The 23,668-nt window shown below is 42.7% G+C and overlaps 1 protein-coding gene across 1 annotated transcript; it reads left to right on the top strand.

Moving 5' to 3' along the window:
• The first annotated feature begins 740 nt into the window (after window positions 1-740).
• On the top strand, window positions 741-22,982 carry supt5h (SPT5 homolog, DSIF elongation factor subunit). Its single transcript, XM_051399617.1, has 30 exons — window positions 741-892; window positions 1,150-1,245; window positions 2,057-2,210; window positions 2,300-2,368; window positions 5,685-5,696; window positions 5,794-5,863; window positions 6,183-6,251; window positions 6,801-6,866; window positions 6,969-6,999; window positions 7,110-7,178; window positions 7,523-7,774; window positions 7,921-8,010; window positions 8,156-8,226; window positions 8,440-8,545; window positions 8,655-8,745; window positions 9,241-9,377; window positions 9,466-9,621; window positions 10,555-10,701; window positions 10,782-10,928; window positions 11,559-11,684; window positions 12,366-12,450; window positions 15,552-15,689; window positions 15,805-15,907; window positions 16,578-16,705; window positions 18,658-18,763; window positions 18,847-19,005; window positions 19,267-19,435; window positions 19,974-20,171; window positions 21,496-21,591; window positions 22,479-22,982. Exons 2-30 carry the CDS (start codon window positions 1,159-1,161, stop codon window positions 22,617-22,619), a joined length of 3,273 nt encoding a protein of 1,090 aa, XP_051255577.1. The 5' UTR covers window positions 741-892; window positions 1,150-1,158; the 3' UTR covers window positions 22,620-22,982.
• Window positions 22,983-23,668: the final 686 nt, after the last annotated feature.

The following is a 23,668-nucleotide window of genomic DNA, read 5'->3' as shown; positions in this document are numbered from 1 at the left end:
AGTCATTATTATGGGATATTAAGTGAAAACAATGTTTGTGATGAGATGTAAATATTCGTATCGTTATGTTCATGAAAACAAAAACAATATATTGCAAAATAAATAAAGTCAAATAGAAAAACACGGTGTTCACTTTATTGTCAACAGAGCACTGCACACTGTTGTGACATTTAACACTTTATTAATGTTCTTCTTGTATAACGTTTCATACAGATGAACTGTTGTTGGTTGATGAAACAAGCAGTCATTTGAGATCAATAACAACCAATACACACAAACACATGATAATAAGCATTAAATAGGATTATTATTACTGTTTAAAGTAGCATAAAGGGAACTGCTGCATTATCTGACTTTAAATCTACGACGTCGTGTTGTAAATGTCAAAATAACCTTGCTTACTCAAACGTATTTCTTTATTCAACCTGCATATCGTTGTCATTCTTCTATCTATCTATGTCCAAAGCGAATTTAAGACATTTGTACTCAAAAACTGCGTCACTATGGCCCCAATGCAAAATAAGTTAAGAAGATAAGAAGATAAACTTTATTAATATTAATAATATAATTTATAAATTCTGTTTTAATAATAAGATAATAAGAAAACACATTTCCTATATTATCAACTCTTATTATTATTATTATATTGTATTCTATACTGAATTAAACTGTATATTATATTTATATTAAACAAACAGAAGCGGAGTGACACCTCCTCCTCTCTCAACCCATCCGCTCTCCAAATCTCGCGAGACATTTGCGCAGCTTTTCCAAATCTCGCGCTTCTTCCCCAAGAAGACGTGAGCGACTGATCAGAGTTATCGAACCGAGCCGATAATCACATTAATCCGCCAACGAACGAGGAGTACACCGGCGGCGGGAGTTACCGGAGGTGAGTAGCAGCCGCGGAGCTCGTCGGTGAACATTAAACCGCCGCTGTTTGTCAGATACGGACGACGTTAGCTCCATGCTAACCGCGGTAGCATGCTGTGCTAGGCCGCGCTGATTGTTGTGGCCGGATGCTAACTGACTGTTAGCTCACTGCTAGCTGACTGTTAGCACTGTTAGCTCACTGCTAGCCGGCTGTTAGCCGCTCGGTCGGTTCGCGGGTTCGATTCCAGCTGAAAGTGAAGTTGTGTGTTCGTGCAGGGAAACAACATGTCTGACAGCGAGGACAGCGACTTCTCCGACAACCAGAGTGAACGCAGCAGCGACGGGGAGGCGGAGGAGGCGGAGGAGGTGGAGGTAGGTAGAGGAGGGAGGAGAGGCGGAGGAGGGGAGAGGAGGAGGAGGAGGAGGAGGGAGAGGGAGGAGGAGGAGGTGGAGGAGGAGGTAGAGGGAGGTGGAGGAGGGAGAGGGAGGTGGAGGAGGTGGAGGAGGAGGTGGAGGAGGAGGAGGTGGAGGAGGGAGGAGGGAGGAGGAGGAGGGAGGAGGAGGTGGAGGTAGGTGGAGGAAGGTGGTGGAGGTAGGAGGGAGGAGGTAGGCTGACCGCTCAGTGGAGGTAAACAGTGACACTGAGTGTTTATAAAGTTGAAAGGGTTATTATTAATCATTATTAATCATTATTAGTTCATTATTAATCATTATTATTCGTTATTAATCATTATTATTCATTTAAACACGTGTTATTAACACTGAGGCACTCTGGTGACAGTATGTCACAATAAAGCTCTTTAAAGTCAATAAAACATTTAGATTTTATTGTCAATAAATAAAATATATTTTTCTCCTTTTATTGAGAGAATGTTTCCATATGTTCTCTTTATATCTCACGAGGAACGTATGGATTAATATAATATATAATTGATAAGTTAGTAACCTGTCGGTTTTACACACCTGAGGTTAAAGGTTAAGATTTATTATATCACAATATAACTGAGCTCATTATTGTTTACAACAACAACAACAACAACAACAAACAGCTCCGACTCTGTAAAGGTTCATTTCTTTAATGTAGTAAACGTCACAAACTCAGAGAACATAAAGTTAATAGTTTTATTATTATTTTAATGAAGTTATCCTGATAAGTCCGCCGTTGATCTTCGTCCCTCTCCAGGAGACTAACAGCCCCGTGGGCAGCGACAAGGTAGCGGAGGAGGAGGGGGAGGACCTGGAAGACGAGGAGGAGTACGACGAAGAGGAGGAGGAGGACGATGACGATCGACCCAGGAAGAAGCCGAGGCACGGCGGGTTCATCCTGGACGAAGCCGGTACGAATCGACCGCTCTTCGTCTGATGCCGCCTCCTCTTCCTCGCTGCTGTTCGGGGTTTTAAAGCGTTTGTTTCTCTCTCTCTGTAGACGTGGACGATGAGTACGAAGACGAGGAGGATCAGTGGGAGGAAGGAGCTGAAGACATTCTGGAGAAAGGTGAGGAGCACGAAGGTTTCACTCTCCGGCTGTTGTTGGTTGTCTGTTTGCTCTGCGGTGAGAGCGGGGACGCCACGGGAACCGATACTACAACGAGTGGAAGCGACGGAGCAGCTGTACGACGCGTTTATACCCGCGACGCGACAGATGTTCGCTCGTTGCACATCTGCATTCAGAACAACGTGTTTACGCACTTTAAGAGACACCTGGACGGTTACATCAGTGCGTTCAGTCACTTAATCCAAAACAAGTAAGAACTAAATAAGAAGCACAAACATAAAGCTGATGGTGGTAAACAGCATCATTATGGTGGAATGTAACTGCCATCAGATACTGAACTCATGTCGGGGTCGTGAAGTTCGACGTTTGTAAGTTTCTGCCAAAAAACAACCAACAAAAACACCAAAAACACCAAATCGAGACGTTTTCCTCCCGTCGTTCCGAACCGACGGACTCACAGACGTCGCCAGTGTTTGTAAATGTTTAACAACTGATGCCTTCACACAAACCCGCTGTTAAACCTGTGATCGTATATTAAAGTAGAGTCCAGTTCACCGATACGATCGACCTCGTTGTGATGTTATCTCTGCTCGGTAACGAGCTTCAGACTCTACGGAGGCCGAACGTAATCGGCTGTAATGACTCTGATGGATTAAACGCTTCGAGCTAGTTTCTAAACTCAACATTCAAACAACTGAAGCTTTCTGTGGCTGTGAAATAAAGTTTACAACATCTGTAGTTAATGGGCTACAACTTCATAAACAGCGGTGGGATTGGTCCTATAGTTCGTTCTGATTGAACCATCCATCACACACACACACACACACACACACTGAGGCTCTGCTGACTCTCTGTCTCCATGTGAACCCTCTGTGTGGGAAACCTTCAGCGTTGAGTTTATTTCAGGCTCGGTTCAGTAAGAAATAACTCACATCTATCCGCGTGACCTCCGACCTCGGACCGTCAAACATTCTTGCAGATGTTTCAGCTGTCCCAATTCCAGAAATGAGGTTTTAATTTAGCTAATCAACTATTGCCAAACATCTGCTGATTACAGTTTTGGGAAATGATTGTTTTTGGATCGTGATCCTGATGCTCAGATAGAAATTGTTATAAATGCAGATCAATACATAAACGACGGGTCCGTAACCATCGAGTGTAAAAGTTTCTTCTTTTATCTCGTTGTCTTCTTTTCATTCGACGTCTATAAAAGTCTGAACATGTCTGGAAGTTCAGGAAGGGATTAGTTCAGGTCCCCTACAAACCTGATCTGATCCCTTTTGTTGAACATCTTCCAGTCTCGTTAGTTGTCAGTCAGCAGGAACCAGTTTGAGGCTCTGCAGTCACTGCTGGCTCACCGTTTATCGTCTGTAACGTTACACTGATGAATGAACGGATTAACTTAAATCACTGAGAATGTAAAGCAGGAAAACATCGTCTTTACCAGCCAAACAGCTGCATTATGTATTATTTGACTGAAAAGAATCTCCTAGAACTAAAGCTGTGAGCCGTTCTGAACCCTTTGAACTTCATATTTTATATTAAACGCCAACCTACAGCAATCCAAAGTCGTTGCGGCGGTCAGTTAGGGTCCAGTTAGTCTGCAACCGGCTGGCGACTCGGGGTTTGGACTACAGCTGCCTCCCATCCTCACAGTTACAGTCACTTTAAGCTATGTATACACTAATATTCTTTCTGATTACAGGCCTTGAGTTGTGTTTTTATTTCACGGTCCTTAAACGGTTGTAAAAAGTCTCTTGAGCTCAGGTTCAGTGTTGATGTTGTCTGACTGAACTCTCTCTGTCTTATTGGTCTCTTGTCATGCATGTCCTCTTCAGTTAACGGTAAATCTACTCCGGACACTCTCCCGCTCTGATGTTTCCATTTATGATCCATGTGCACCTGAACCAAATGGAGTCTCAGTTTTATCCATTTGATTAAATCCATGTCCCTAGAATGTATTAACCCCCCCCAACCAACCCCCCCCACCACCACCTCATCTCAGCACAGCTGTATTTGTGTGTTTAATGTGAGGAAGCACTGACGGCAAATCCATTATTGGCTCCTTGAACAGCAACTAGTCCCTTTACAAAGTCCAGACCAGCAGTTGTTCACATTCAATTGGCTGTTAGTAATATTTTTAATCATTTTAATGTTGGATATGAAAGAATTAGTAACATAACATAAATATGTTGTATGTGTAATTGTTCCTCCAGAGGTTTGACGTTAATCAGCTGTAGTTAATCTGGATGTTGTTGTCAGTAATTTCACCTTCTTAAGAACCAAGTGTGATCATTTGCCCGACCCTGCTACCTGGTAGAAGACCGCCCTGTTTTTTTATTTAAAGGTTTTTTGACTAACAGATGTGGTTAAGGCTTCTTTCTGTGGCACATTGGTAATGCATACCATCACTAAAGGAAAGACGTACAGCAGAAACAAAACCAGTACAAAGGCCGGTTAGTGACGGGAACGCCGTCTGCTCGCTCCTCAGACGTTCTTCAGACGTTCAAGGTCGGTGTTTGGCTCAGTTTTCTGTTTGTTGTATTAAATCATCCATCTTTTCCTCACTGCACCTCTCAGGTGTGTAAAAAGGTTATCAGCTACTTTTTATAATAGAAAAAGATCCGTATTAGAAGTTTCTCTGACTGAAATGTGAATGAAGATCAAAGCTGGACGTCACAGGAACAGGAAGTCACTTTATTTTATGGGATTTGTTGACAATCAGGAAAATGTAGAGCAACAGCAGAATATTCCCCGTTACCACGTCGTCACTGAAGAACAGCGGCGGCGGTAGAGCGAGGTAGAGACGGAGGGAAGAAACAAACCGTTGTTTTCTGTTCGATTCCCGGCGGTTTGAGTGGTGAAGCGCCTCCACACAACCCTGCTGAAGGTGGTTCTGTCTCTGCTGTACGGTCGCAACCTTTAACCACATCCAACCCGTCACTGGCCTCATGCTTCTCTACTGTCACCATTAATCTGTTGGTTTTTCTGTTGTTTTTTTCTCCCATCATGCTTTGTGTTGCTGCTGCCTGACTCTGCTCCTGATGACAATGTCTTTTGGCTTCCTCACCTCTTCATCCTCCTCTTCATCCTCCTCTTCCACTGTTGCTTTGCTTTAATCCTGTTTTTATAATTTGTCCTTCTCTTCTCGTGCCGCCTCTTTCTTGTCATCCTCTTCTTTTTCTCAACTGGTGTTCGTTCACTCTCTCCTTCCTTTTTCCTTGATCTTTTATTTCCTTTATCTCTCCGCTCTCTCTGCGCTCCCGCTCTTCCTCTCCTCTCTTTCCTTTGTCCGTCACTGGTCGGTGCCGAGCAGAGGAGGCTGAAGGTAAGTCCGTTCTTTACCTCCGCAGTCACATTCGTTTTTTCTGTTCGTTATTTAATTTGAATTTAACGAATGCTACCTTCCCTTCTCTCCCTCGCAGTGTCCAACATCGACCACGTGGTTCTGGATGAAGATCACTCTGGATCCAGACGGCTGCAGAACCTCTGGAGGTAACAAATGGCTCAACATCTGTGTTAGACCAGTGAGATGAATCCTTTTAACCACAGAGACTGCGAGGTCGTCTGAATCTCATTTAATGACCTAATGACCATCTTTGGGTTCATGAGTTTGTAGAACTTCCTATAAACTTTGTCCTAAAACTTGCAGACCGCCTGCTCCAGAACGTTTCTTTGGCTGTAGGATTTTTGTTCAAAAGCCTCACAATTAGCTTTTTCTGGAACTCATTATAAACAGCTTTTGTTCTTTCCACAGACACTTCAAAGCTGGTGTTTCTTTGGCTAACTGTGTGTGTGTGTGTGTGTGTTACAGAGACTCCAGGGAGGAGGCGCTGGGTGAATACTACATGAGAAAGTATGCCAAGTCCTCAGGAGGCGAGCAGTGAGTACTTTTGTTTTCTTGGCTTTGGGGAGAATGTGTTTCCAAGCTGCCAACAGTTACACAAGTCACGCACGATTGGTTTTATGGGGTTTGATTCCTCGGTCGAGTCTAAAAATAGAGAATAGCTGTTTCTGTCGACTGAAGGTCGGACGGAAAAATGTATTAGTGATGTTTTTTCATCCAAGACTGAGAAAAATAATCTTCTGTTATGTTTCTGAAAGTTTCCTGTAGAAATTCTCTTCATTTCCTGCAGGTCTTCTTTTGTGATTTTATTATATTTTATCTAAAGTCTCCCCCAAGTCTGAATCAGGATGAGTCCACCGTAATGCCTTTAAAAATATTTGGACACATGCGATTTGATTTTTGTCAAGTCTCCAGTTCCAGAAGATTAGCAGATAAATTCTAGAAACTAGAAACTGTTTTCAAAAAGACGTCCACAGTTCCCATCTGAGATTCGCTATGTGGCAGCGATTCCTTCCCTTTCAACCTCGTATGTGAGTGAAACAAACGGCCCAATGTGCTAAAGTCTTCTTCTTCTGTGGTGTGCAGTTACTCCGGAGGGTCCGAGGAGCTCTCTGATGACATCACCCAGCAGCAGCTACTTCCTGGTGTCAAGTACGTGAAACGCTCGTCCACCAATCACAGCACAGATAACACACAGAGTGTTCGTAGCTAATGACGTCGTCTCATTGTTAAAAATGTGTTTGTCGTCTTCAGGGATCCCAATCTGTGGACGGTCAAGTGCAAGGTGTGTATCCTCTGTAACACACGCACACGCGCACACACACACACACACACACACACACACACACACACACACACACACACACACATCCTGAACATATTCTGTGTTTCTAGATCGGAGAGGAGAGGGCGACGGCCATCGCACTGATGAGGAAGTTCATCGCCTACCAGTTCACAGACACAGTAAGAATCTGCTCTTATTTTATATTAAACTTGAACTAAACTAACTAAATGAACCAGCTGCATTCAGTCTTTAGCTTTTTATTACAACCTGGAAGTGTTCGTACGGTGGCTGTAATGGGACTTTATCATTTTCTCTAACATGCTTTTTATTTCTGACTGAGCGTCCGGTTTCACATCCATCTGCAGAGACTACAATCAATGTAACAGCAGCATTTAATATCAGATAGTGCTAATGTGGTAACCGTGTGTGTCTCCTTAATAAATAAATAGTTTCTCTCTATAATTTGAGTGTAAACCTGGTTTTAACTGCACCCCCCCCCAACCTCCACCCCTCCAACACACAGCCTCTGCAGATCAAGTCTGTGGTCGCCCCGGATCACGTTAAAGGTTACATCTACGTGGAGTCGTACAAGCAGACGCACGTCAAGTCGGCCATCGAAGGCATCGGCAACCTGAGGATGGGCCTCTGGAACCAGCAGATGGTTCCCATCAAAGAGATGACGGACGTCCTCAAGGTCGTCAAAGAGGTCACCAACCTGAAGCCCAAGTCCTGGGTCCGGCTGAAGAGAGGCCTGTACAAGGACGACATCGCTCAGGTACCGACTACACACAACTAACGTCAAAACACAAAACGTTTCTGTTATTCCTCTTTAAAGGAAATAAAATAAACTTTATAGAGATATATAAGTTAACAACCAACCAGACTCCATTGATTAAACCAGATGTGTCCTTCGTTCTCCAGGTGGACTACGTGGAGCCGAGTCAGAACACCATCTCCCTGAAGATGATCCCTCGTATAGACCTGGACCGTATCAAGGCCAAGATGAGCCTGGTAGCACAAACGCACATTAACACACATTAACACACTTTATCTCCTCCTGGTAAATCATAGGATAGTTGACTTACACCTGTGTGTGTGTGTGTGTGTGTGTGTGTGTGTGTGTGTGTGTGTGTGTGTGTGTGTGTGTCTCCTGTAGAAAGACTGGTTTGCTAAGAGGAAGAAGTTCAAGAGACCTGCTCAGAGGCTGTTTGATGCAGAGAAGATCAGGTACAGACACACAAAACCTACAAATACGTATCTGTTTGATGTATTTCTGGTCAATTCTAGATGTCAAACACATTTGAGGACGTGTGAGTTAACTAAGACCACAAACACAAACTGTAGGCAGCTAATATGTTTGTAATTAGTCCATTTAAAAATAGCTGAAACATGAGTGAGTTAATAGTTTGAGCTGTGTGTTTAACCGACTGATGGTGGCAGGTCCCTCGGAGGGGAGGTCAGCCACGACGGAGACTTCATGATCTTTGAGGGGAACCGTTACAGCCGCAAAGGGTTCCTGTTCAAGAGCTTCGCGATGTCTGCCGTGGTGAGGAGAGTCTTTCATTTCAGAATACTGCCAATGGTGTTACTCTGAAACCAGAAGAGGGTTTTAAACTCGAGCTGGAGGATGATGGTCGCTTGTTTCTCTCCGACAGATCACAGACGGAGTGAAGCCCACGCTGTCAGAGCTGGAGAAGTTTGAGGACCAGCCCGAAGGCATCGACCTGGAGGTGGTAACAGAGTCGGGTACGCTGTCTCTGTGTGTGTGTGTGTGTGTGTGTGTTATATAATATATCACAGGCAGGTATTTCAAGTTTGCATTAAGTAGTTAATCCAGTAGTTAAACGTTAAATTTAATACAAACCAACTTCATGAATTCATGAAGATGTTTAATATTTTAACTGGTGTAGACAGCTTGCACGTTTCAGCCTGCTTTTATTTAATTCGTGTTTAGTGTTTAACTTTCTGTTTATTAGAGTTCAGCTCTCGTATGAAGACTTTAATGCAGCCGACTGAATAAATATTCTGTTTTAAATTCATTAGAAAATTTGAATTTTTGCTTTGATTCTTGACTGTTTCCATCCCTGATTGTCAAAGTTTAAAGGTCACAGCTGTAATGCAAGTGAAGTCTCTGTAGGTTGAAACATATATCTGTGTGTGTGTGTGTGTGTGTGTGTGTGTGTGTGTGTGTGTGTGTGTGTGTGTGTGTGTGTGTGTGTGTGTGTGTGTGTGTGTGTGTAGGTAAGGAGCGGGAACACAACCTGCAGGCCGGTGACAACGTGGAGGTGTGTGAGGGAGAGTTGATCAACCTGCAGGGAAAAATCCTCAGTGTGGACGGCAACAAGATCACCATCATGCCCAAACACGAAGACCTCAAGGTAACCTTCAAACAGTCCGCTTAAGTAACGGCGACTGGTCAATATGTCCTCGCTACGAGCTAACCAAGCTGTCCTCTGTGTGTGTCAGGACCCGCTGGAGTTCCCGGCTCACGAGTTGAGGAAATATTTCCGGATGGGCGACCACGTGAAGGTGATCGCCGGGCGGTACGAGGGCGACACAGGCCTCATCGTCAGAGTGGAGGAGAACTTCGTCATCCTCTTCTCCGACCTCACCATGCACGAGGTACCCGCTCCGTCGTTACATACTTTACACTTTCACTTTACTCGCCTGAGATTGTCGCCTTTTATAATGATCAGGTTGGTGAAACAAACCTCACATTGATGTTAGACATTAGGAGAATATAGGAGTTTATGAAACGGTGACCCACACAAACACACGAGACCGTCAGAGAGAAGAGATTTCTTTATTCTTAATGTCTGCCACAGAGTTGGATTCCCCTTAAAATCAATGAAACAAGGCGGTACAAACATGAGGACAACCAGAGTGCTGGCAGAAATAATGATGTTTAAGGGAGTTGGTTTGTTCATGAGTTTTACATAAAAACAACTTGCTGACTGACTGCTCAGGAATGCTTCTAAAGGTCGTTTCACCTGCAGGCTATCAGATGTAATTAATGAGCAGCGTTGATTTATGGCAGTTAAAGGAATAAAAAGCATTTTTTCCATCAATGTTATCAAGTTATTCCCAGTAGATTTATTACATCTTATTATCAGTGCTTTCTTTTCCTTTAAGGGAGATCTTTTCTAACACTTCTTACACAATTGTCTGCCTTTGTAATATATTTCATTTCAACCATACACACTAAGATAAGCTCCTTTATTGTGTAAGTCAGACACAGCACAGTGGGCAAAAGTACAATAAAGAATAATACAATTAAAATATTATAAAGAGATAATAGAAAATATATACACTGGTTTTCCTTTGGTTGTTTTAAGTTTACATCTTTAATAATCTTAACTTTAAAAATAACAATTCTTATTTTTGAAGCTTTCTTACGCCCCTTAAAATCAAGAAGGCCTCGCGACGCCCCGTGTTGTCACATACATTTTGAAATGTGATGTATCTATCGTATGTTTTTTTTTTTTTCTGACCCTAAGAAGTCTCGTGTTCTTGTGATTTGACCTCTGACCCCTGTCTCACCCTGTGCGCCTGCAGCTGAAGGTGTTGCCCAGAGACCTGCAGCTCTGCTCGGAGACGGCGTCCGGCGTCGACGCGGGTGGGCAACACGAGTGGGGCGAGCTGGTCCAACTGGACCCGCAGACCGTCGGAGTCATCGTCCGGCTGGAGAGAGAGACGTTTCAGGTAATAGTCTGAAACAAAGTAGACCCAAACATTCACAACCAATAGAGAGAAGGTTAGTGACGGCGTGCTGCGTCTCTCAGGTGCTCAACATGCACGGGAAGGTTATGACGGTGCGGCATCAGGCGGTGAACCGCAGGAAGGACAACCGCTTCGCTGTGGCTCTGGACTCGGAGCAGAACAACATCCACGTCAAAGACATCGTCAAGGTCATCGACGGGCCGCACTCTGTGAGTTCATTCATCAGCGACGGTTGTTTTACATATGAAGCTAAATATTTATTCCAACATCAGCTTCCTGATTCCTGCTGAGATTTTGCAGCTGATAAAATGTACACTTTGACTTTTTCTAAGTGGTTTACTTTAAAAGCTAACAGTTGGGTTTATTTTAGACTTTTGTTGACACAATGGAGCATTTTAAAGGATTTATTTCTATCAATCTTCACTTCCTGATATACTGTTCCAGCATCTGAAGAGCTTTTGCATCTTGTGGAGACGCAGTCATGTCTTAAGATCTGCAGAACAAACACACTCAAGAAATGTGCAGTGTAGTCATTATATACACAGAAACAATTTATTGTCAACATGAAACAGAAAGCAGGTGTTTGTACAGTAATCAGTGAGCTCCTCTAGCTAGCCATGCTGTGAATCTTCGCTCTGAGTCCCTAAAAGTTAAAGATTGATTGACGGGTGAATGTCAGGATATTATTGGTTGAAATGTGCCTGTGTGACATTTAGTTTTACATTTGTTGGCATACATTGTTAAAAAGGAGTACAATATGACGGGAGGATGTTTGATTTCATCTTCACTTTTAAAGGAAGTGTACCGGTCCACTGAACTACTGTGTGTTCCTCTCTCAGGGCCGTGAAGGAGAGATCCGTCACCTGTTCCGAGGCTTCGCCTTCCTCCACTGTAAAAAGCTGGTGGAGAATGGAGGCATGTTCGTATGTAAGACCAGACACCTGGTGCTGGCTGGTGGATCCAAGGTCAGCACTGCATTGGCTGCTTGATAAGTGAATGTGGGCTCCTATTGGCCAAAAGGTTTCCCCTTAAAGGTCCAGTGTGTAACATTTAGGAGGATCTATTGTCAGAAATGTGTTATAATATTAATAGGGATGTTTTCATTTGTGTATAATCACCTGAAAATAAGAATCATTTTGTTTTTGTTACCTTAGAGTGAGACTCTTTATCTACAGAGGGAGCGGGTCCTATTCAAACACTGGCTCTAGTTGGAACCTTTCACGAGTTTCATGGCCACCGTAGTTTTTCCCCGGAAAGGCTGAGCTGTACTCAGATGGTTGCAATCTGCAACTTCACCACTCGATGCCACTAAATTCTGCACACAGGACCTTTAACGTTACAAAGATACATCAGACTGAGAAAGTTTAGAGTTTGGTGATTCTCAGTAACTTATGTTGCTGCCTCCAGTGTTTTTAGTTTGGCAGAAATATCAGCCATTCACCACGAACATTAAATCAATCCAAGTTCAAATTTAAAATTTGTGTAACTAATCATGAGCCTGCAGCCATTAATAAAGCTGTAACCTCTGGAGGACCGTAACACACAAGCCCTGGCTGTCTGCAGCCTCCGCCGGCAGTAAAACATTTACAATGAACTCTCCAAATGCCATATTTCTTTCTTTTCAAGCCTCATTTCTGCTCTTTCAGCCCAGAGACGTGACCAACTTCACTGTGGGAGGATTTGCTCCAATGAGTCCTCGGATTAGCAGTCCCATGCACCACGGCGGAGGAGGTGAGAGTCGGAAACCAAACACGCAGCAGCACAAACACAGGGGTCATACACAATTGTATCAGATATACTACAATCTTTTCTAGTTGGATCTTATTTCCTAAAACTCCACTCTTTTGTTCACTCTATTAGTCAGTGTTTTATTATAAACCCAAAAGAAAAGTAATATTTGTGTATGCGGTCAGTTATAGTTATGATAAAGAAATAAATTACCCACAGGGAGATTTGGTTTGCAATAGAAGACATTCCTCTTGACAAAAATATAAAAACAAAGATGATAAATGATAGAAGATAAAAGTTCTTTTAAAATCAAGACTCACAAAGAGAGAACAAAAAACCACTAAAATAAATAAACACCAGAGTAAAATGCTAATAAAAATAAGGCAGTGAGAATATGAAGTAGCTATTAAATACACACTGGTTTCTAATAATAATAATAATAATGCAGCGTTTTTGATTGATTGATGGAGCCTGGCTGTTGCTCGCTGTGCAGAATAAACCTCCAGGGTAACTCACCGTGTTCTGTCACAGCTGAGTTCAGGATAAGTGGAAAATCCAGACTTAATCCGCCGACAGACGCTAATGAAGCCTGGACGCGTTGCTGTGTCCATCAAGCGTTCTCCACTGGTCTTCTTTGTTAAAGGAAAGGAGAACGGTGCTCTCTGTTGTTGTGCGTGTTTTCCTCGTCCTCGATTTGATAGGTCACATCTAGGGATGCACCGATCCACATTTTTTCACTGCCGATCGATTCCGATATTATTATTATCATTATTGTTGATTTTATATGAGGCTGAAATAAACTCCTCTCAACAGGTAAGTATAATATGTACGTATGTATGCATGTATGTCCCAAAAGGCAACTTGAAGTAAGTATAAGGTCAGGGGAGGAAATCCTGTTAACAGGAAGAATCCCATCCTGAAAACAAATATACAACTGTAAGGGTTTCAAATTGATTGTCAGGTCAATATTTATTAAATTCCCAAAATGTCAAATATTTGAGTCTTGAAATATAAGAAAAGTGCAATAAGTGTAAATCTTACACACACACACACACACACACTCTCACACACACACACACACTATCAGTAAAACAGTGTGCATCTGAACAGCACAAATCAAGTACACTGGCTCTTGTAGCATCAATAAATCAAGGTTTTAAAATGTCAATTATCTGAAATATAAGAAAAGTGCAATAACTGTAAACATCTTGCGCGCGCACACACACACACACACACACACACACACACACACACACACACACACACACACACACACACACACACTCGGTAATCCCTTTAGCTTTCACATTGTCAGCCTGGAGTTTACCTTGTTATTGGAATGACTCCAGAAGTGATTCCTGACAGCTCGCCTAAAAAATTCTGAATTACGGCTTTGCAATCATTGCATTTTGCTGTCTTGCTCTGCGGTGTTTCCAGTGTAAAGTATTTCCACACAGCGGACATGTTGGCTCGCCATAATGCTGCTCAATGCTATCCAGCTAGCTGGCTGCAAACTGTGGAATGGATTTCCTGAGCGGGGCGTGTCTCATAACTCTGTGTCTCATTGAGCCGCGCCTCCATTCAGGAAATCCATTCCACAGTTTGCAACCAGCTAGCAGACTGGCCGGCAGGAATCACCTGTGGAGTCATTTCAGCAGACAACGTTAAAGCGCAGACATGGCTCATGGATATCGGATATCTGCGCAGGTTGGATCGGGAAATTCCGATACGTGAATTACGCTGGTATCGGTCCCGATACTGGATCTGATCGGCCCCATCCCTAGTCACATCTGTAAGTTATTGAGCATTTAGCATCACGATGCATTTGTTAAAGTTCCTGCAGTGGAAAGATCTCATCTGTCACTCCTTGGCGCCTCCATCAGCACTTGTTTGTCATCGTTTGGCTTCAGTTGGATAAAAGAAAAGTCAAAACTCAGTAAATCAGAGGCCAGAGGACGTCGCCAAATACCTCATCTGCACAGTTGTTTTTTTGCATCAGTCAAACATTTTGGAGTGTTTAAGAAAACCAATGGTCTTTGCTCTCTGGAGACATAAAAGCATTATATGAAAAAAACATTTAAATTTACTATGAAATACAAGATGTTAAAGCTATTTTATTGTCTTTTAAATTGACAAACAACTCGTCTACTCCAACACTGAGCTGTTAGATGAGTAATGTGTGACAGAAAGCTGAATGAATTTTATCTGCAGCTGCCGGATACTGACTCGTCCAGACGAGTACTGATCATCATTAATACCGAAACCTACCAAAAGTAAGAGTAAAGTTGTCAAAGGTCCCTTTCACACATGCGCACTGCAGCCCTGAACTTTTCCGGACATTACTTACAGGAGCTGTATGTTAGAGCTAGGAAGTTCCTGGTGTTTAATATCCCCGTCTAAAAGTGGAACTAATTGTCAAAATTGAACACAAGCTTAAACCCTGCATTTTAACAGCCAATTGAAAATGTTTTCAATCAGAAGATGACTAATAACAGGCTGAGTGGGCGTCTGTCGGTTGGGAACAGGGTCATCTTGTTTTGCTGACAGAGGCTAACGTTAGCAGTTCCAGCGCTGAATGTGGTTGTACATCGCTCCAGTCGGGTGCTTAGTTTATATCTCACCTTATTTTCATTTTCTACTGGATCAGAACACTGAGGAACCGCCATCTTTCTCCCTGTCTAGTTTATCTGCTGTGCTGTGACTGTCTGTCGGAGCTGCTCCCTCTAGTGGCCAGTGTTTGTGTAACAGCTTGGATCAGTTAACCGGCTTTGTTCAACCTACATTAAACCTACATTAAATATTAACAATAGTTTAACAGACTAGTGTTTCTCTAACGGAGGGTAGCAAATGTCTTACACAGACAATTTCCTATTACATAAGGGCAACTCTGGACATGGCCCGGGGTTCATGTGAGAGAACGTATGAATTCATCCTGTGCATTGATAAAATAATATGGTTTTATCGAAAGCATTTAAATAGTCTTAGGTGTCTGGAACTAGTCTGACTGTCCCTGTTGGTAAACCCCAATCACAAGGTACTCTGAAAGAGACGAGTCAAACATCGTCATTGTGTGAACTGTGTTGGTGGTCATATTTGTCCTGCAGGTGCTCCACAGAGAGGAGGAGGAGGTGGAGGAGGAGGAGGAGGAGGAGGTGGTGGAGGAGGGATGGGGCGGGGCAGAGGACGAAGAGACAACGAGCTGATTGGTCAGACGGTCCGCATCTCCCAGGGCCCTTACAAAGGTAGGACTGCTTGAAGAAACCAGGACCAGTAGGTCCTCAGAGGATCTGGTCCATGAGTCTATTACTCCTTTGTTTTATTGTTTATGTTACTGATGAATCTGCCTACATTTCCCAGGTTACATCGGTGTGGTGAAGGACGCAACAGAGTCTACAGCCAGAGTCGAGCTGCACTCCACCTGTCAGACCATCTCTGTAGACCGACAGCGATTAACCACCATGTACGTGCTCTTCATCAGCGTTTTCATCAGCGGTTCTTGTATTGTTCTGTTGGTGTTGAAGCTAAAACTCTTACTGAAACCAGTCTGTAGGAGTGAAAACGTCTTCAGTGTCGTTCTTTGCTCTTCTTTCGGTAAAGAAATAGTCTCCAGTTCTGATATAACTGGTGCTAGCAGCATCTACGCTAACCTCTATGGGACACTGATTGGTTCCGCTGTACTTTGGCCACCATAGCATAGACTGAAGACTGGCAAGATGGATTCTTGCGTGATTTTGTGATCTAGCGAGTCCAGTTGCCTCCTGTTAAGTTGACCTTTTCCCTACGTGTTTACTGTAGTCAAAGACAATTAAAAAAGTTCAGAGCAGCCACATATTCAGGGTTATCAATTACTGCATCAGTACAATCCTAATCATTAGGGCTGTCCAGACATTAAATGCAGTGATTTTGATATGAAAGTATAAAACCTACTGCAGCTTTAACCGTCTTCTTCTTCACTAAGTGTATTTCTTTCCCTTCCCTCTAGATTTCTTTCTCTCTTAGGGCCAGTCAGTAATTCAGAGTTATCCAGTTTCTACTTTCCATTGAATCGCATTTTCATGATATGATTGATTGCTCTCTTTCACTGTCTGAATTTTGCAATTGAACCAACCCTCCTTCTTCCCACCCTACAGGGGAGCCAAGAGACACAGTGGAATGACCTCCACCCATGGACGTACGCCCATGTACGGCTCCCAGACTCCCATGTATGGTACCGGCTCCAGAACGCCCATGTACGGCTCTCAGACGCCGCTACATGACGGTAAGAGCCCCTCACTGAGATATGTAGTTTGAAACTCAACTGTTGGTAGGAGCATGTGCGCGGTACGACACTTCACAGTGGGTTTACCAGACTGAAACAACCTTATAGCCTGTGTTTCCCACAGAATTTTGTGAGACTATGGTGGGTGGATGTCGGACCCTCTGGGGCGGTCCGGGGGCAGTTAAATGCATCAATCTGATGCACTTTAAAAGCAAAATTAAGAGGCTAGATCTATGAAGAACTGTGTGCTCTTGTAAACAATTTAATCATAAACACATTGGTTGTATGTGTGGTTGTATGGGTCCAATGGTGAAAACACAAAATCAACTAGAGCATACATCTGAGCCATCAAATAAATAAAGCAAAAGTGGTTACTTGTGTTGAACTAGTTTATTTTTTAGCAAACAAAATAATAAATAATTCAACTGTAAGCTAAATTGTAATAAAAAATAAATTGGATTCGGAGGGTAAATCATCAATTCCTCGTTAGTTGCAGCCTTAACGGGAGACATTTTGGGTTATTTTGCTTCCATAACATGTCTTCTTTCAGACTAGTGGAAAGAAAACCTCCAAAATACACATTTCTACAACTCTCCCTACATCCCTATTTGCAAACTTTGCACCCCGAATTTAATACAGAACCCATTGCTGTTAACCTATTTGGGTTAATTGTATTGTACGCATATAACCATAGCCATAGTAAATCAAAGGCAGCATGCTAGCTACCATCATATGTTAAGCTAAAGGTCAATGGTTTGGGCTGCTACTTATGATGCTATCCATTTGTCTCGTTAATCCCCCGCCCGAGTTGCTCTGATGCGAGAATGTGACGTAATTGTCTGGCTTGTACCACTTATAGCGTTCCAGTTGTCTTTGGGCATTATGAGTTAGAAAGAACATGAGTCAGAAAGAACATGGACGCCACCAGTGCAGCAGCTGTGTTGTTATTGTTTGTGGATCATCTAAACGAGCTCAATGTGAAATAATAAAGTTTTTCTACAGAAACACAAACATTTCAAATAATTCCGTTATTGCAAGTCTTACATTTCAACAATATTTTGCCATTTTCGCCTATTTCAATTTCAATAAGTGTTGTGGCGTTTGTCTCGAGCCACCAGGGGCCACCAGGGGCCACCAGGGGCCACCAGGGGCCACCAGTGGCAGGCTAGTGTTATTGTTAGCTACATTAGCCTATTTAGAAAACCAGCTCGAAAACAAAACTTGCAGCACAGCAACACCGTGCAATGTATAAACTGGTGACCGGACTAAAGCAGCAATGTAAACTGTGTGTAGGAGCATTTAAAATCGACATTAAAACGACCAACATAGTACAAATACAAAGCAGCATATCTTTTGTTATTATGAGAAATGTAAGAATTCGGTTCATTCTTAGACTGTGGCGGGACAAATTAGACCATGGCGGGCCGCCACAGTCTAAGTAATTAATGGGAAACACTGCTTGTAGCAATCTTTTCAGTGTTTTCCGGAGCTGCGAACAGAATTCTCACAAAATCCTGGTGGAAAAATGTCTTGTTGTTGTCTTTAATAATTACATGCACATCAATCACAACAACTTTACCAAGCAATATATGTAATGAATAAAACTAAGGACAACCTGACATTTTTTTTGGAACCAACTTCTCCGAACCAGTTTATTTTTGGTCAAAATGTTTAGACCGGTCCAAAACCAGGTATGCAAACCAGAACAGAGCCGGTTCCCAGTTGGTGGAAAAGGCCTAATCGGGACTGAAAAACTGTCAGTATTGAGATGGACATCTTGAAACATCCGGTTACGGTTGTTGAACTGAGAAGTAAAACTGTGTGTCGTCGGCATAGAGGTAGCACATAGGATGAAAACAAAGCAAGTCTGAGAATGGATACTTGTGGGACGCCACATAAAAGCAGAGTGGAGGAAGACGAAATTGTTAAAGTGTTTCTCTTCAATTTTACAGGAAGCCGTACGCCTCATTACGGCTCTCAGACCCCACTGCATGATGGGAGCAGAACGCCGGGGCAGAGTGGAGCCTGGGACCCCAGCAACCCCAACACACCTTCCAGGTAACACACACACAGTTTATTGTGTTCATTTTAAGTGTGTACCTTGTTTTTGTTTTATATACCTATTTATCTTCTCTTCTCAGAAACGAAGAGGAGTACGACTTCGGCTACGACGACGAGCCCTCCCCGTCCCCGCAGGGCTACACCGGGACCCCCAACCCCCAGACCCCGGGTTACCCAGAAGTCCCGTCTCCACAAGTCAACCCTCAGTACAACCCTCAGACACCTGGCACGCCTGCGATGTGAGAACACACAAATATTAAGACATGATGGAGCTGCTGTTATTCTCCACAGTTCATGTCCTATTTTTTGGAATGAAGATGATAAGAATTAGTCCAATACTAATAGCTTTAGTACCAAAATGTTGGCCTCTATCAAAGATATGCTGTTTAGATTCTGCTAATAAATAGATGGAAAGATATTTGGAGTACACTGTTCTCAAAATGTTTCCCTTTTCTCAGAGAAAATGTTGTGAACTCGTTTGAACATCTGTGTTTGTGTAGGTATAACACAGAGCAGTATTCTCCCTATGCGGCCCCGTCCCCTCAGGGCTCCTACCAGCCCAGTCCCAGTCCTCAGAGCTACCACCAGGTCGCGCCCTCACCCGTCGGCTACCAAAACACACACTCTCCAGCCAGCTACCATCCGACACCCTCCCCCATGGCTTATCAGGTAGGACATGGTTGCATAATAATCTCAAAATGTTTTTAGAAATGTTCTTAAAAATGAAAAATTTGTCACTATTGATTATTCTGCAGATAATTTTCTCGATTGCTCAATTTAGATGTTTTGTCCAGAAAATGGCCAAGGGGATGCAAAGATATTCAGTTTACTGTCAGAGGACAAAATAAACCAGAAAATATTCATTCTCATTTCTCATTAAAATGACTCATCATTTGGCAAAATAGTAATTTCCTATCTGACAACCAGTTTGATTGATCTTGGCGGTAGGGGAGGTCATTGTGAATCAAATCTTAAACCACATGTGGTGTCAGAAACTTGCTTACAAGGGAAATTTGGGCCAGATATACTGCCTTTTGACTCTTCGAGTGAATTTAATATTAATCCAAGCACTTTTTCACCTTGATAAGATAAAGAGGAACAAGCTTCCAAATTCATGTTCTGCCAAGAAGCAGCGAGAAAAAACACAAACTCACTGCTTGAGTTGAACTTTGAGTCATTGTAAATTTGACTCGTTTTGCTTCCACAGGCCAGTCCTAGTCCGAGTCCTGTGGGCTACAGTCCCATGACACCCGGAGCGCCCTCTCCTGGAGGTTACAACCCTCACACCCCGGGCTCCAACATCGAGCAGGGCGGCAGCGACTGGGTGACCACCGACATCCTGGTTCGGGTGAAGGACTCCTTCATGGATCTGATGGGGCAGACCGGGGTCATTAGGAGTGTCACGGTAACAAACCCCAATCTATTACATCATCAAATCGGTGTTCAGACGTAATGAAATGTTTACACAACTGACGTTTGAATGGTTGTTTCCATTGGCAACAACATCACACTACAAAGCTTTCTAATTGGAGTCTTGAAGTCGTTGTGGTTTTCACACTGATCAGTATCCGCCAGCAGTGATTGTGCATTCAGTTATCTGGTGAAACATGTTCTTCCCAGTACAAGAAGACGTCTAAACAGTCTAAAAACTCAAAAACATTCAGTTCACTGCGATATAAAACAGGGAAATGGCAGCAAATCCTCACACAGGAGGAAGGAAACGGATGCTGCTCAATTTATCAATGAAGAGAGGAAATTTGGATGACCAGAGCAAACTGGCTTCACTGAACGGCAGCAGGACTGACTCACTGAGGAGTCTGGGAACACTTAATGTAAGTGAACCGCAGGCGATTTCCAGAGAATATTCCCCACGTGCCAAAGAGCGGTCACATCCAGTTTCAAACCTAAGAAAGGAAAAATGTAATTCAGGTCGTACTGAAATCCTCGAAGACTCCAGTCTATGAGAACTCTTTAGAAAGCCTTCCGTGTGCTGACGTGGTTCTCAGGTTTCAGACTGACATGTGAAGGCCTCACAGATGTGGTTACAGATGTGGTTACAGATGTGGTTACAGATGTGGTTACAGATACACCTGATATTTTTCCAACAGAACAGACAAACTTGTCTGCTAACTGATGACCATATTAATTTTGACAGACACATCAGCCGAGGGCCACTATCATTGTTATTATCATAAGAGCCATTATTCTGTTCTGTTTTGTGAAAATGAACTCTGAGTAGTCCTCTGAGACAGGAGCTGTGAGCTCAGTTGGAAACTGTCAAATTCAGAACAGTTTCCTTAATTTACGCTCTCTCTCTCTCTCTCTCTCTCTCTCTCTCTCTCTCTCTCTCTCTGAAAAAAACTGGGATTGTTATTGTCCTCGTCTCTGAAGAGTTTTCTCTTGAGCAACACTGCAAATAAAACCATTTACTGTCTTTTAAGACAAAAAAAAGAAAGAAATCCTCATTTCAGAAGCTGGAAACAGAGAATTGTTTTTACATTTTTGCTTGAAATTATTAATCGATTATCAAAACAGTTGCTGATTGAAGTTTCTGAGAGTTGACTAGAAAAAACTGGAATTTTAGAGACGAGTTTGAAACACCTGGAAACATAAAAATGACTAAATATCCTGGAAATAATCACCTAAAAGTCCTGAAAAATGCTGTTAATAATAGTGTGTGTGTGTGTGTGTGTGTGTGTGTGTGTGTGTGTGTGTGTGTGTGTGTGTAGGGGGGGATGTGTTCAGTGTTCATGCAGGAGTCAGAGAAGGTGGTCAGTGTCAGCAGTGATCACCTGGAGCCCGTCACTCCCACCAAGAACAACAAGGTAACTGTTCGTCCTTCACTTCCATCAGAGTCCATAAGCCCCGCCCCCTTCTGCTCTGTGCTCCAATCACAGTTGAGCAAGCCTCGGTCAGCTTAGATGTACTTAGATATGCTGTATGCTAATCTATGTTGAAGCTGGTTAAAAGATAACAAGTGTTAGCAAGCTAGTTGTATCTGAAAGCTACAGCTAAAGATGTTGTTGGATCACAGAGCAAAAAGGGGCGGGACTTAGGAATGATCAATTACAAATTAAGGCCACACATCAGTAGTTTTACCCTACTAACGAGTGTTATTCCTCATGTTAAGTGTTTGACACTGCGCAGTGATGGTTTTATTTTACTTTAATAACATATTTTATATTTATATTTAAATGAACCCATAAAATAATAAATGTGTTCCTCTTTTATGATCTTCAATAACTCTTAAATCATTAATGTGAGCAGCAGGTCAAACAGTACCTGGACATAATAAAGCTCAGTTATTAGATATTGATTATGTGATGTGGCCAAAAGTATGTGGACATCCTATCTGGGTCAGTTTCTCCTGGTTTGGGTCCATTAGTGACATTTTAATAGCACACAGGTGTCCCATGCATCCTGGAAACACCTGGAAATGGAATAAAATGACCAAATATCCTGGAAAAATAACCTCTGTTGTCCTGGAAAACTGTACCGCGGTTTAACCCCTCACTCAGATCGCCTACATATTTACGTACGTCTTGTTGTTGTGGTTAATAAACACAAACACAACAATGTCACCTGAACTTGCAACAAACATTTTGTACTTCTTCTTCGTTTTGTTTTTGGGCTGCGGCCACAGAAACGTTCCTGTAGTGAAGTGTCGCGAGTTCACCGACGATGTGACCATTTTTGTCCCCGTGCTCTCCAGGTGAAGGTGATTCTGGGAGAAGACCGCGAGGCGACGGGGATCCTGTTGAGCATCGACGGCGACGACGGCATCGTCCGCATGGAGCTGGACGACCAGCTGAAGATCCTCAACCTGAGGTTCCTGGGACGCCTCGAGCACTGAGAGACAGGAGGGACGGACGGAGGGACAGAAACTCAAACACAGACACACAGGAGAGGACTGTCAGGAGAATATTGACTGTATTATCTCACAGACGCAGGCAGACAGGTTTTTATTACTTTAAGCAGCAGAAACACACACAGACAGACAGCAGTCTCTCTCTCTCTCTCTCCTCCCTCTCTCTGTCCTCTGTTCCTTTTTGTTTTTTTGTTTTTTTTTATTTTTCATTAGCTTTACTGTTTTCTTAGCAGTGGTCCGACTCTGTTTTTAGTGCTTTCTGAATGTTCTGTCAGTACTTTTGGTTTTCTGGGTGGGGGAGGGTTAAAAAACTAAATGTATCACGTCAATAAACTGTGTACCAGTTGATCTGTGTGTGTGTGTGTGTGTGTGTGTGTGTGTGTGTGTGTGTGTGTGTGTGTGTGTGTGTGTGTGTGTGTGTGTGTGTGTGTGTGTGATCATATTCAGAGGTTAGAATGGTGGATGGACGCTGATGTTTCTATACAAAAGGAATATTAATCTGAATAGAGTGAACTTAAAGTATCTCTTATTATAAAACACTAACTTCTTAACTTCAAGCAATAAATAAAGGTCTGATCTGAAGGGCGGAGTTATATAATGTTGGTAGGGAAAGTTGTGATAAATAATCAATTTATTTATAGAGCGCTTTTTCTAGAAACTCAAAGACATTTCACGAGTTAAAAAGGAAAAGCTAAAAACAACCCACTAAGAAATTACAGCTATATCTACAACAGTCACCAATAATTCATTGTTAAAATCATTAAAAGCTGTTCTGAAAAGGGTGGTATTGATCAGTGATTTGATGTCGGATAGATCCCCCCAGGTACGATGCTGGGACAACTTTATCTATTTAACAACTTTATTGTCCACTATGTAGAAATCTGTCTTCAGTTTCACCTTCAACCACCTCCTATAAACCATAACAACATCCTAAATCCAACTCAATAAACAGCTTCCACTGGCGTCCACCATCTTCTGTGGATGGGAACATTTATTTTAACATTTTCAGTCCGTTAACAGTTTGATGGAAACAC

Source organism: Dicentrarchus labrax, unplaced genomic scaffold, assembly GCF_905237075.1.
Source record: "Dicentrarchus labrax unplaced genomic scaffold, dlabrax2021, whole genome shotgun sequence".
In the NCBI taxonomy this organism is placed as follows: Eukaryota; Metazoa; Chordata; class Actinopteri; family Moronidae; genus Dicentrarchus; species Dicentrarchus labrax.
Note: the sequence above shows the minus strand (reverse complement) of the source record. Positions and strands in the feature narration are given on the sequence as shown.

Coding starts and splice junctions, on each gene's coding strand:
- supt5h (XM_051399617.1), top strand. CDS start 1,159: ATGTCTGACAGCGAGGACAGCGACTTCTCCGACAACCAGAGTGAACGC. Junction 7,775..7,920: donor ACAAGGACGACATCGCTCAG/GTACCGACTACA, acceptor TTCGTTCTCCAG/GTGGACTACGTGGAGCCGAG. Junction 19,436..19,973: donor CCTCCCCCATGGCTTATCAG/GTAGGACATGGT, acceptor TTGCTTCCACAG/GCCAGTCCTAGTCCGAGTCC.